We start from the raw sequence: 15,528 nt of genomic DNA, 5'->3' as shown, positions 1-15,528 counted from the left end.
TTCTCACGTTGATATCGGCTCTTTTTATCAGCGGCCCGCATGAGATGCTAATTGTGCCACTTAGATACTGTTCGGTTCATTTAGATAAAGTAATGCATCATGTTTGTATTGATGTGAAAGTTCAAGAGTTTTGTAGTTTAATGGGTCGGCTACTGACCTATGACAAAAAGTGGTATTTGAGTTCTTTAGTTTCTTGCAAATTAATTCGATTCTCGCAAATTATTCAGGAAAAAAAATACTGGAGTTAGTACTCTACTTTTACTAGCTTCTGCTAGGCGGAGAGGAAAGCCTCCTCTTGGAATAAGTGGGATAAGGTTTAAAAGAAACCTCTCTATTAACTAAATGGTTGTTGTTTTACCGCAATAAACTAGTTTGATAGATCAAAGCTTAACCTCTCGTACACATAATGTTGCGTTAGAATAGTTTTCAAATATCATTATTTATTTATTTTCAACCCATATTGTCCTACTGCAGGGCAAAGGATTCCATTCCCTCTTTTCGTCTATTTCTGTCTAAAGCTATTTCATGCCAATCTTTAGTATTAGAGTCCAACTCATATGTTTAATAATTACAAGCTTAACAAATAGCAATCAGTCAGTACCGAATGTTTTTATCTCTATAATAAACTCATAAAATATAGTATCATTGAATTATCTTCTAGTATTATACCTACCTAATTTAATATTGATGAATGGATCGCAAGCAAAAAATGACTAACGTCATAATTGAGAGAAGTAATGTATAACTCGCTACGGGTGGTCTTATTTTGTGTGGAATTTGCCAAAACTGGTTTTACATTTGATTTTATTTGACCCACGTGGCTCCCCATCTTATGACATTGTCATTCCATATTTCTGCCGATTAGAAATTGCTTATTAAAAATGAGTAAGCAATTTGAGCCTGAGCTTCCCTTAACCTCCAAAGCCCAGAACTATCTTTGTGTTAAATTTTATCAAATATATTTTTGGACAACTTACGCAGTGTCATCTGACTCCAAACTTAGCAGAGCTTGTACCACGATAACTAGAAATATAAATAAAGAGCAAATAAGCTCAAAAATTTAAGTTTCGTATGTAGGTATATTATCTGTATAGTACGAATGGTGATCCAACTTTGTCAAAGTAATTCAAAAAACCACAAGTCTTTTCACGTGCCCTCCGAAGCACTAAGACGCATTGCATTCAAAGACCCCAAAACGGCCACCCATCTATGGAATGTCCACGCTATAGGTTGCCAAACCCACTAATCGTTTACGGCGAGCGCAACAGGCTTTAAGCGCCAAAACACGTTTTTATATAAACTTATATAAAGCGTATACATTATGTATGGCCCGCGAACGACCTTGCGAGCCTAATGTAAATGTATCGCGGTGTCGAATGTCATTGCGAAGTTTGATAACATCGTTACTAGGTGATAACGTGTTTTGTTCGAAAGGTAGTTGTCGCTATAGAATTGACCTTTAAGGGTTTAAACCATGACTTTAGATCTGAGCTACTAGCAAATTGTACAAAAGTACTAATGATTTTGATGAAGTAAGAAAAGAAATTAAGAGGTTGGTTTTTGAACAATAAATCCTATAATATGATCCCATGATTAATATCACTAGTTAACTCTATGCTAAACTTCATCAAAATTGTTTCAGTCATTCTGTGAAAGCGTTATAGACAGACAGACAAATAGAATTCTAGCCTACAGTAATGCTAATGTCATGTGTGAATGAAAACTTACTTGACAAAATGTAGGTGCATCGACCCATTGTCCATAATGAAGTCATATTAAGTGATAGCAAGATTTTTATCAGATCATAATTTGATAAGATACCATCCAAATCAATCCAATAAGCCGGTTTCGTGTGAATCTTAGCCATATTAATCTACGCATATGTTAACAAGTTATATATTTTGTAAACATAAAAGAATGCGGAATAAACATTGAATCAAATTAACGCTTACGAAAATTAGGCGTAGATATCAAAACCGAATTAATGCTTTACTAATCAAAAGGTAAACCAAACATCCAAATTCAAATGTGAGTTTTTCAAGATCTTTCAATGTACCTACTCGAACTTACGCTATTGACTAACAATCGGTATCTTATCGCTTTTCTCTCGAATATTTAAGATTTCATCTCAAAAATACATATTTTACAATCCGCTAAGGACAGTGACACAATTTTAGTGAGACATTCTCTCTTAAAAGCTGTAGGAAATCGCTAAAGAAACTCTCAACAATGGTTCTTTATTTTATCAGCCTCTGCTCGTGGTTTTCCTTAAACTTTTAACAGATATGTGTAAAATATTACACATATCTGTTTAAAAAAAATCCGCCAAACTCGCAGATCTCTAATTCCCGGTTTACACACTAGCGGTCAATAGCGTTTTTTTATATGAGTTTAAACGCTATTGAATAGATAAACTACCGCTAAATGTACTCAGAAACAGAGGGTATGTAACATAGCACACTTTTTAAATCTCATACATAAATCTCTTATGAAACACACACTCCACTAATCAACATAAACAATTTTTCTCCATACATCACGTCGCAGCACACAGATCATTAACTTTCCCTCTTACGGCCATAGCTCTGACATCTGACCCGCACTGTGCGGTGTGTATGACAGTTATTTAGACGCAATTATTGAGAGATTATGCTCTTCTGCTATCTATCTTTCTTTAGTTTTAAACTGAAACACTCAAAATAACAATTTTTTTTCTTTCGGTAATAGTTAAGGGCCGCAAAACTACACTATTTCGTGGAATCAAAATCAATAATACTTTTGTCATGTTAATTATTTTGTCATGGATTATGGATTGCCTTAAGTTGACAATGAAAGAGAAGAGAAAGACTTGTCACGTTAAAATTCTTGCGATTTTAGATTTTTCTTAATGCGACCTTGAAATGTTACGAAGACATATTTTTAATTCAAAACATCATACATATTAATGCAGTCCTTGGATCAGTTGAAATAACTCGTACTTAATGTCTAACCACAGTCAAAGAAAAGAGAAAGATATCGAAATGTCATCATCTTCATTAAAGTCTCTAATTGTCATCATAACAATAATTTCCTTTACATCAATCAACAATCACCAAAATAACCATACCTATCTGTCGATATAAACATAGATCGGAAATCAATCGATTTCTCGCCTCTTACTATAACGCTTGACCCCGCGCGAGGTCGGCAGTATTACGACATAGCGAGGTGTAAACAAAACGCGTATTTTATAGCGCTAACGCCGGCTCCATACGTTGGCCCCAACGTTGGACTGCAAACTTGGTGAGGCGACACGTTAACTAAGGTTAAGTTCATAATTATGACCGCGCGGAGCCGCAGTGATGTAGACAATAGTAGCGGTGATGTAGATAATAGTAAACAGTTAGTTAGAGCTTAGCCGAATAAACTAGTTCTGTTCCGTCAGATCGCGAGTGTTGACGCAGATTCCTTTGATGAATCGACACGAGCCAGCCAACTACCAACCCTCGCCCCAACGTTGGGACCAATGCCATTTTCTAGATCCAGACATTGGACGAATAGCGTTGGGGCCTATATTGGGGCCAACGTGTGGAGCCGGCGTAAGCACTATGACGTAAGCGTACGCGGTGTTTTAAAATTGATTTATTTTTCACACGTACAGACCTTGATTGTTTAAGCTTTTTGCGTCTGCATTTTTGAGGTCGTTTATAGGCAAAAAGTTAATATTATTAAGTTAGTTTGTTCCCTGTCTAGACTTAGCGGTAATGCGTGCGAATGTGGTCTACAGTCTCGGGTTTGTTTCCAAACTGTTCTTTATGTTTTGTCATAATGAAAAAGTGTAGGTACAATAGCAAATTCACTTTTGTTGACTCGAAGAATAGATACGTGAGTTACAAATCTGCAGCAACTTTTAATAGCTTAAACCACAGAAAGTAGTGTCATAAACGTTACATAAATCAAGCAATAAAGATATAATAACAAGACTGAAGATATCTCAAAGCTAGTTAAAACGAATTTATGACCTGTCATTTTACTATAAGTAACCAAAACTTATGCGGGATAGTTAATTTTAATCGTTCACAACAACTTTGCCGTTGACTTCCACCCGCCCGCGTCTATCTCTCGTACATTTACAACTGATGTACAGTCCGTGACGTCACAACCCACCGGCAAATGTTTACGGAACGAGTTACAAAATACGGTTGTTAATAAGAATAACTATGGGGTAATTTAAACTCGTGTGCACTGAATGGAAAGACACGTGAAGATAAAACGGTATGGCTTCGTACATTCTATGGTTACAGAAACCAAACAAAATTGTGGTATTTTGTGGTAAATTTTTCTGAGGGTTGTCGTACTCTACTCAGATGAGGAAGCCCTTGATAGCTAACCTGTTGAGAATTGTTTAATGATGTACGAATTACAAATACGACCGTACCAAAATATTTGATTTAAGCGTCCCAGTACCACCAGAAAGGCTAAAAAATCAGCTCCCTTCTCTCTCTCTCTCTCTCTCCCCTTTCCTAGTTATTAGTAACATATGACAGTGGGCTTTACTATATTCTTTCTACGTTTAATCCTACCTTTATTTTTACCTTCTGTAATTGCACACTCACAAGTTGGGTGTCTCAGTTGATCTTTACTGGGGAGTGGGGACCCACAGAGTTGCCAAATCTTCAGCTTAGATTTACCTTAATTTTGCTGAACGCTTGGGCACAGACTTTTCTGGTCGAAGACGTAACTCTGTTGAGTAAAACCCTATTCAGTAAAAGAAAAAAATTACAAAGTAGGATAAGTAGCATCGGTTCCGGGTTGTCAATAAAAGTCACTCACATTGTTTGAAACAATAACTATGTAACGGTCTACGAGTAATAAGTTACGTCCAGCGTTACCTAATTGCGTAGAAAGCAGTAGCCGTGGACATCACTCCTATTATCTTGTCATACGAATTATTATACTGGACTAGATTTGCTGGGAATTGTGTCAGTCAAGTGTAATTATGGTGTAGAAATTGTTTATTTTTGCGTAGTTTTATAGTAGTTTCGTTAGTTTGATAGAAAACAAGAACCTTTTTGATACAATGCTCCAATATTCGACTCCAACACATTGCAGTTTTGAGTGTAATATCATGTCTTAACATTTAAAGTATTGATTGTGCTAGAAACATTGACAGATTCTTATGCTTATTGTCCAACACGGGTTTGTGTAGGTACGAGAATCAGATCTTTTTTTGGTATTAATGTGGATGTGCATTTTGATGCAGCTTCTACGGATTATATGCTGATAATAGCCAGTACCAGATTTTGGTATGAGACGCCTTAAAATAGTCTATGAAAAATTCTTCAATTCTCCTCCAAGGAAAAGTGCAAGATCTTGTATAGGACTACATTATTTTCACTTTCACATAAAGGTAGCTTTACATCTTATGTAAATACTAAGGGTCTTCATAACCATAATTCCTCACATGTTAGATAACGTTGACATGTAATAACTAGCTCCGCAGGTATCAAAGCTTTCTATCTATTTATACAATGTCTTACAGCACTCAACAACACCTGTAATCAAACGTACGGTTATTTCGACTTCCGTTTGTAAACTCATGCTGGTTTCTTCAGATAAGATGCGTGTATAATGGAGTACATATTATCACTTGTCATCATCATCATACGTTTTTAATCCAGTATCACGATACCATCGAGTATCAAGAGTTTGGCGTTTAAAATGTACTGCCGAAATAGTTTATACGAAGCCTGCTAGAGGCGCTGAACCGATTGTCCTACAATTTTTTCCGATAGCTAGCCGGTTGTCGGTAGTCGATAGTGGTAGAGAAGCGCGGTACTGGTTTCACCATTTTTCTGAACATCTTCTAGATTTAATTTTGACAGGTATTTCTTGTCACTTAATTCAGCTGATAGATTATCTGATGCTTATTTATATACAGTAAACTGGTCATTAGTATACTACAGATGATTATGTGAAGTAGACGGAAGAATAGAGGACAGTTTTGGTGAAATCTTTAGCTAGTTGTGGTTGTGGTTGTGATTTGTGTCCATTACCATATACTGATGCGAAAATTGAGCATCCACTTCGTCTTACTTCTAGAGGAAACCTTTATAATAAAGTAGTATGTAATTGCCCTACTTAATATAATTGTATATGACATTTCAAAAACTGTCATTACAAAAACATAAGTCTTTTGCCCTTTCGAAATTGCATATTCAATTTCTATTTCCCAATCCTATAATCTTAGCCAGTTGCACAATTTTAGATTTGAAGTCTAGCCCAACAGTCAGTCACATATCCGCTCCCTTTCTACTAGGTAATCTAAATTTAGCCCTAATACGCGATGAGCTATGATATGTAGGAAATTGGCGCCGGATTTCACTGGCGTACTAGCTGATGAAATACTTCGCATTGTTAATCGGGTTCAGAATTTAGATCGGCAGTTCAAAGATCCCATAGAAGCGTACAGCTCCAAAGAGAAGAAAAGTAAAACGATTCTACTATACTATTAGATTTTATACTTTTGCCCTGCCCCCCAACGTCTAAAAGTAGCAAGGAGGGGGTGACGCAAAGGATCAGGAATGGTCGAAGTGTCAGCCAGGCATTAACTGGCACCCCCACCCCCAAAGATAAGATAAGATACTATTAGATTAAAACAAGATATAATTTTAGTACAAGTTATCTTTAAAGTAAGCACGTACGTACATACATTGACGATTTTATCGCGCCTATTTCGCATATGGATAGGTAGAGACCAAAAAATGAATGAATCCTTAATGCAGAATACTTTGAAAATAACCATACCAGTCGGTGTGGCTATATGAATGTGTAGGTATCAATTTCAGAGTCAGAAAAAAAATACCTGAAATCTGACCAGAAAACTGTTATTACTTCTTTTTATAAACTACTGCCCACTGCTAGGTAAAGGTCTTCTCCCGAACAATTTCGTAATTACTTGCTTGAAATAAAAATATGGTAACGCCCTAAACGCTACCACTTTCCTACTACTTTAGTGACTTTACTAACCTTTAGAAAGAAAACTATCGCCTTTAAATAGAAGAAAGAAATAGAGCACTATAATACCTTTATCACATGTCGTCACTTCAAAGGGACTGTTGAACGCATCTGCAGCAACGACAAGCTGATGTGGCCTACATTAGCGACCATAATGTGTGTGACGAAACGAAGAACACTTGGGATAAACAAGAGCAGTCTTGTTTAGTTGATGCAACTGATTTGTAAACATAGGTAGTAAAGTGGTGTTAATGGATCAGGAAGTGAATCTTCACTTAAATAGGATGAATAACCCCCGGTACATTTGGTAGTTTATCAATTTGATAGCGCTTAAGCTTATATAAAAATTAATTGAATAGATAAGCTACCGCTAAATGTAACTCAGAAACCGGGTATAAATACTGGATTACATTTTGATTTAGGCTATTATTCAATTTGTCACGTGCAGAGTCAATCACCTTTGACTGCATTTTAGTTCTGTGATAGTAAGAAACTCCGGCCTAAATAACAGACTGCATGTCGATGTATCCGTAGTCCATCCTTTTGACAGCAATCAAAAGAAATTTCTATATGTTTAGATACACTAACTGACCTAGTTCGCTTGCGTCACGTAAGATAGAAAGGGTCATAATTTGCCCCGTTTTGGTAACATTCTTCGTTGCTACTCTGCTCCTAATCGTCGTAGCGTAATGTTATATAGCCTTTAGCCTTCCTCAATAACGAGGCTATCCAACAGTAAAGAAGAAAATAAATATTTTTTCAATCCGCACCAGTAGTTCCTAAACTCTACAATTTTATAATATTGGTATAGATATTGCCTTAATTGGATACTCACTCCAGTTTTTGGCTCTTATTAGTTGGGAGTAAAGTTCGAATAAAGGATGAAAGAAACTAAGAGTGTCATGTGATTCACACGTAATTCATGATAATTTGTGCGGAAGAAAAATCATTACTAACATAAAATTTCTATTTCTGCTTCGTCTTCCCTTGACTCATCGTATTCCTTCAAATTTAATGAATCAAGATGTTTCACAACAACATCAGTTTTATCATCTCTTATAGGACACACATCACACACAACGTGTCAAATGACTTTACACATCTGAATATAGTAATAAGCCGTTGCTAGGAAGCCAAATATCAAGAAAAAGGGAAAAACTAAAACTGTCTTAGAGAATAAGTATTAGTATTTAATTTCTCTGGTCTTTGCCAACCCATATGGGAATGAGGCGTGATTTTATGTATGTACATAGGTATGTAGGTATGGTAGGTATGTACGTAGAGAAGTGATGGAAAGTAACCTAAGACAGCGTCTTTTGATTCACCTGCTCCTCTCTTTCCAGTATACAAACAAAGAAATATATTAAGACATTCATATTTGTGTTCTTAAAAACATACTGTCAAGCATAATCCTAAACCTAGCCTACTACGACTAAACTCATCTCTTAACAGATCCAGACATGAGATCCTTATCCCTCAGTCATGTCAGCAAGTTATAAACAGTATCTAACACAGATCTGTGTGTATCATAAATCGCTAACAATTTAGGGCACAACGTTATAGCCCAGTATAATGTGACACAGATACATAGCTCGTTACACTACCCGCTACTTGTGAGACCTAATTGATGGATCGTCGACCTTTAATACTTAACGTTATCTTACTTCTTGATAGATTACGATGTTATAAGTGGATGCATTTTAATGTTTAATATAGAATTTCTGTGGAAATACAATATTTCTCTAAGCCGAGAAAATTTCCTTTTTTATATAGAGTTGCTATAATTTCTGTAAAAAGAACTAATAGGTGGTTTCACCACTTCTGAAAAATATATACGTTAGTTGTTAATTATAATTATTTACAGATCTTTTCGTATATTGGCTGTCACTTTATCGGATTCATTTTCCAACTCTTTAGTATAATATAGTTTTGTCTTATCAAAATAACGGGAACCTTCAAGAAAACTAACTTTATAGTACTTTATTTAGAAAAGCTCGCCCTGGGTTTTTAATTCAACTTCTTGTTATTCATAGGACTTAATATTCCGTACCTAAATCCTGCAAATATTGTTGTTGAAAGAAAAACAGTCTTCAAACGTATAACCTGACAAATATTCTAGCATTCATAATTAATTTCAGTTATTTTAGTATTCTCGTATTCGTAGGCGAGTATTTGGCAGCCATTGTGTAAACAATTGTCTATTAGTGATGTTTATGCGCGACTGATAATGTATCATTATTTAACTCGCAAATTCCTTGAGATTCTTTAACCTTTGTAGACATAATATATGTATGTATGTCTTTCAAAATGGATTGTAACTACTTAAATTATCTCAGTTATTTAGGAAATAAGTCTGAATTATACATAATATTCTTATCTAAAGGATAAATATTAATCCTACTCCTAGAATAATATAACTTTATATAACTAGGGACAGTTTCACAGCTTGCGGATAAGTGTCGGATAGCCTATCCAATGGATATAGTGACGGTAAATGTATGAAAAAAGACACTGTAAAAATTCCACTTAATAAGCTAATCGATATTTATTCAGAAGTGGTGAAACGTAAGTATAGCCAATAATGACATCCGAATAGTAACACTATTTGGATGTCATTATTGTCTGCAGGTTACAGCCAGTTACAGGTCTTCTCACAGTCAAGGCAAAATTTCCTATTTTCCAAATGAAAAATTCAGAAGTCTTTGTCTTATTAAAATTACAGGCATATCTTTAATAAAAAATGCATTTCAAAACCATACAATACATTAACCCAGACACCTGTCAACTAATCATCATAATTTATCGCCATATCCTCTTTCAACTAGTCCATAAAACCGTTACATAACTGTCTTATAAACTTCCTTACGCCATATTAGCTAAAGCGACCGCACGAGCCGAATTTTAAATTCGAATTTGACGTTCCAGCGATGATCGGGGTGACGTCATTGCGGTACGTCACGTGATGACGCCAGCTCGCTCTCCGATTGGCTGAGCTGTGTGCTGCAGCGCTGCGATTGGTGGAAGATGTCTGGTCTCCAGGCAAGGAATGAAGACCCCATCAATGGAGTCGACGTGAGGGAGCAAGGAAGCGCTTTGAGGTCAGTTCACTTTCGATTTGTACTTAGCTTTTAAGCCATTGTTCTTGTTTAATTAACATATAATGAAATGAATGTTTAATGTGTTTTTGGAGGGAAAGTTGGAGGATAAGTTTGACCAACTTAATGTAGAAACGAAGCTCACGAAAAATGAAAATGAATATAATTATAAATGTTCTGAATATTTACTTCAAGTGTCACTAGATTCAGTTAGTCTTGGTTTACCTATGTTAGTAGAGGTTTAGGCTTAGAACACACGTTTCGCCATTAACACTGTTTGCCCTTTCTAATAGGGGATATTGCCATTACTACGTAGGGTACCTGTAACTTAGGAATAATGGCGGTAAGTTATTAAACTGGATATTCAGGGTATTCGGTCATAAGTTATAGCAAAAGGTTATTTGAAAAACAAACATTTAAACTCTTTCTATTTTAAATAACTTTTCTTTCCGCATCATATAACATTTAAATTGTATTAAAATGGGTTATAAATAAAAGCAGTCACGTATATAGCAATATAAATATCGGCATAATAAAATTGCACTTATTTTCCTTACTACACAAACCGCATTTGTAGGAAAACATTTTATTTTTCTGTACTCAAAGATTAGATAATTCGATTACGAATATTTGCGGAAATATAGCCTCTATTGCCGTAGTGGTAGGTGTTATTTTTGTATATAGAGGATAGGCAGGGGTAACCAACGGAGCGAAAAATTGCATCTACCCGCACGAATATGTTCTGTGGTTGCGTTTGGTTTACGAATATATTTGAATACGTGAGTTTTACAGTTATTGGGAACTTTTCATTGAAATTAGATACTTTCCCAATAATTTTATCTTCGATAAATTTTGAAATAAGGCTTGTACTATCAAATCAAGAACTTTGGTTAATATTCCTTACTCTACTTCAGGACTACCGTTTTGGTAAAGACCACAAGTATTTTATTGACATTTTATTTTGTTTGCACCAAACAGACATTTATTTGTTTACACCAATAAAAAACAGTAGTCGCCCTAGACTTGCTCCTTGCCTGCCTATAACTTTAGAGAACTAATACTTTTGCGTACAGTTCTAAATATAATGTTGTTTCTTATTGATGACAACGGTATAAACTCATAGAATACTCGTATATCTATAGCAAGTCGCCTTATTTAAACATCTCTGTCTAAAAACAAAATCTAAAAAGTAAAAAAGATTTCAACACTGACATGATACACAAAATTACAGCTATGATTCACTTTAGCACCAGATTAGCATCGGATATTCTAAGGAAATGTTTACACGCTGGTTTCCGCGAAACATGCTGTTTTATATAAATAAAATTAGGCAACCGGAGCATTTACAGGTCACTCACACATAACTGTCACTTGTGAAGTGCAGTTGTCATCTATACTATCTATACTAATATTATAAAGCTGAGGAGTTTGTTTGTTTGTTTGTTTGAACGCGCTAATCTCGGGAACTACTGGTCCGATTTGAAAAATTCTTTCAGTGTTATATAGCTTATTTATCGAGGAAGGCTATAGGCTATATATCATCACGCTACGACCAATAGGAGCAGAGTAACAGTAAAAAGTGTTACAAAAACGGGAAAAATATGACCCATTCTCTCTTATGTGACGCAAGCGAAGTTGCGCGGGTCAGCTAGTCTTATTCATAAAGTATGAAGATCTTGAGAACATTTTTTTATGTCGACGTTGGTGGCGCAATTATGAATAAAGACCATGAGTCTATGACCAAATCGCAATTCAGTCTCTCGTTAGCTTAAAAAGACAGTCAATAAGTCGAAAACAATTTGGTGACTAGTGACTACATAAAAATATATTAAAGACAGTTTGCTCAACGCAGGAAGCGAACCTGGGATCTCGATCAGAAAAACTATTTTTTTTCTCCGAAACATAAAAAGTTTTCGTTACTCTATACTCTGAAACATGCACATTGCACATTGTTCCAATGAAAAAACGTTTTATACACAGATTTAGTTCAAATATTTCTTAAAATTTCGTACTATTCACTGTCAAAAACATCATTTGAAATCTTCCATCAAGCACAACTTGTCGAAGGTATTGTTTTATTTATAAAACTCAATACTATTTACTACACTATATACTACAAGTTTAACACACAATCAATAGACATTATCATTGAAACACTCGAGGCACAGATACTAGATCGTATCTATATCCCACGGTGTTATATCATTAGGGTCAATGACATTATAATTATAAACATTGTGATATCGAGTGCTTATAATACTAGTTTATGTACGGGATTTATGTGGGAAATGGGAAAATGTATTGTTGATTAAAGGACACTTAATGCCGTAACGTTTACTACCTTTTTTGTGTAGATAGAAACTTTGTAATATGACACAATTGATAAAATCCCTGAGTTTGGGTTAAAATGTATTAATTTTAGCTGAAACATAAAACTACTTTTAAAATACCACAAAAGGGATTTTAGTAAAGCATACTCTTTAATTACGTTTTCAGTTCACGATTTTTTTTTATAATCCACATTCTTACTATTCTCTGATGTAAATGGTTAACTTTTCTTATATGTCAGGTATTAAAGATCAAATTAGTGAAAAGAAGCAATCAATTGTACAATTACAAATAAAAAAAAATACACTAAGTAATGTGATTCATTAATTTCAATACACGACATACAAATCGTTCTATTCCTTATATCAACAGTAAAAGCATAACACTTATCTCAACATTCTAATATAAACACATCACAAGTAAACATTGTCCAAGGTCCGGCCATTAAGATAATTAGCGTCGTTATAAATCTATTACGACAATAACCTGTAATTATGTTACTTTTTGTGAACTAACATTAGTGTTAGTTTAATGTTTGCGTGTTTCTTACAACTATTTTACGTACATTTAGACGTCAACACTCGGTTTTGAGGAGTTCGTGGCTTAGTTATAACAGCCGCACATATCTATCCCTCAGGTTAGGCTACGCTTGCCGAGGTTGTTCTTTGGATGGGTGAGCATTTTGTAATTACTGAGTTACTCCGTGTTTTAAAAATAATATTATTGTAGGTTTGCACGTGAAATGTAAAACCTGGATTTATATTTAGGCGCCATTTAATTTTGCTACAAACTTTCCTTGCTTCATTCACATCCGTACATCATTGTCACTAGCTGACCCGCGCAACTTCGCTTGCGTCACATAACAGAGAATGGGTCATTTTTTCCCCCGTTTTTGTAACATTTTTTGCTGGTACTCTGCTCCTGTTGGTTGTAGTGTGATATTATATAGCCTATAGCCTTCCTCAACAAATAGGCTATCGAACAGTAAAATATTTTTTCAATTCGCTCCAGTAGTTCCAGAGATTAGCGCGATTAAACAAACTCTTCAGCTTTATAATATTAGTATACATTCAGTACCGAGTACTACACATAGTACACATAGTGCGTTAGTCTTTCTAGGACTTCCCTTCCCGGTCTTTCCATTTACTCATATACCAATTAATTCATCATTTCTGTCAATTAGGCTGTTAAAACTTTAATTTAAACATTTCCTGTCAATGGTATAACTCTATTAGTCAGTTGAGACGTGAACAAGTTTTTCCTTGCTTGAGTTCATTCATTACGTAAAAGGAAGGAAGGAAAACGCGCATGTCCTTAACGTAACCACAAGAGCCGCAGTAAAAAGTGTTCATTTAAGTATTAGGTTTTATCTTTATATTCATTTATAGTGACAAAAAGTAAGAATAACTATTCGTTTTGGTAATGAAATGAAATGCATGCACGACCTATTCTTGGTAGTGTATATTTTCTGCAAATCCCTTTCCATGAATTTCACTAATCAATGTCGTTCCAAGATTATTTCATGTCCTTTGGCAAAGTCTAGAAATTATTTCATACAGTTTTTGTACTGCGGACCTTTAAGAATTATACGATGATTTTTATCGAGATTGTTACCTGCCTTTTGGTTGCTAATTGCTGTGACCACGCTGTCATATACTCCAAAAATACTCGTAGAAAGATCTTTGTGGTTCAGTTTCCATACCACTGGTGCCTAGACTCTTTAGCGGCTAAAATATCGACTGTAGACCTAAAAATAAACAATATAATTACTACCTACGCACTCTCACGTCTCTATAATAGCAATAATCTGAATGCTCACGGCGCGTGCTGATCCAATAAGTGCAATCCTTTCAAGGCGAAGAATCTGAAGCCTTACAACGAGAGATGCAACGTATGAATGTCATCGGAAATAGACAGACAGACGTTATACAGCTAGCTATATACTGTGTTAGTAATAACATTGTTGAAAAGAAGCGATTCGCAAACAAATTAATTATTTTTACTTATGAAATTAAGGCGACCTTTAAATCCACAACATACATTTTCATTAAAGGTAGCTCGCGGCTCGGATTACGTAAAAAGTTAGATCCCACATTTAAGTATTTTGGAGGGTTTCTAAAAAATGTCTATGTTTAATTCCAGAGGTTCAACTTTCTGCAAATGTTATCAAATTCGGTTAGTTCATACGATTATTAACTTCCACAAAACTATCATGAAACTTTAGGTTGCTGTATAAGAACTCCGGAATACAACAGTAGTTTGTCTACAGTTAAAACTCGAATCAAAGAATACTGAAAGGTAGAACCTACCTTTCTTTTCACTATTCAAACCATGAGGTGTTAAATGTAGTGATTAAAATGAAAAGATAGATGCAAGTGATGATTTAGATTGTTACAAAATCAATATATAATCTTTAACCGTCTTACCCTAAAGTTAAGTGCTAGTTCTAACGGGTCTTACAGTCTGATTGGTATAATAAATATCTATGATCTAAACCACATCATAAACGCGTATATGTATAGTAAGTGCTTTTAAATTGAACAATATGAAACTAGGCCTATTTAGTCCATCCTGCAATGACTAACTTTGTCCTATTCAGTCTATTACACAATTACTTACCAGTGCAGACTAGAGTAAAGATACTTAGAAGTTTTTAAGACTATATAAATGTTATAAAATGGACAGCGAAGAAGGCACAAACAGAGATGCGAGATGACTTTGACACGTTCCTAAACCGGGATGGGTGGCCGGAAACAATGATCGACTAAGAGGACTGGAAATCCAAAGGAAAGGGTTTTGCTCATTGCTGCTTATAAGAAAACTGTCACCTGCAGTTCTTCTCTACATGAAGACATGTAGAGATGAACTGCAGGTGAGAGTATTTATTTGTCGTCTTCTGCGCAGCGGCTTGTTGCTATATTCACACACATTCAGTAAAGTGGCACGTACTATAAAACAAAAATGCCCTGCGTCATAGAATAATATATTGATCATTTCAAAAATATTAGAAGGCTTAATTATTAAATACTGTTATGCCTAAAAAACTAGAATCAGCCAGAAACGAGTGTTCAAAATATTTTAATGTGTATAAACACCTGTGCCAAAGTAA

At 35.1% G+C, this 15,528-nt stretch overlaps 1 protein-coding gene across 1 annotated transcript in view; it reads left to right on the top strand.

Annotated features, from left to right (window-relative positions):
- LOC142984299 (uncharacterized) overlaps window positions 1-15,528 on the top strand; it is a 131,681-nt gene that overhangs the window by 34,001 nt on the left and 82,152 nt on the right. The window contains exon 2 of the mRNA XM_076131793.1: window positions 9,922-10,094. Within this exon, the coding sequence (XP_075987908.1) occupies window positions 10,021-10,094 (74 nt within the window). The 5' untranslated portion in view covers window positions 9,922-10,020. The remainder of the gene's footprint in view (window positions 1-9,921; window positions 10,095-15,528) is intronic.

The sequence above is a fragment of the Anticarsia gemmatalis genome, chromosome 26, assembly GCF_050436995.1.
Source record: "Anticarsia gemmatalis isolate Benzon Research Colony breed Stoneville strain chromosome 26, ilAntGemm2 primary, whole genome shotgun sequence".
NCBI classification, from domain to species: Eukaryota; Metazoa; Arthropoda; class Insecta; order Lepidoptera; family Erebidae; genus Anticarsia; species Anticarsia gemmatalis.
This window is presented reverse-complemented; position numbering and strand designations above follow the sequence as displayed.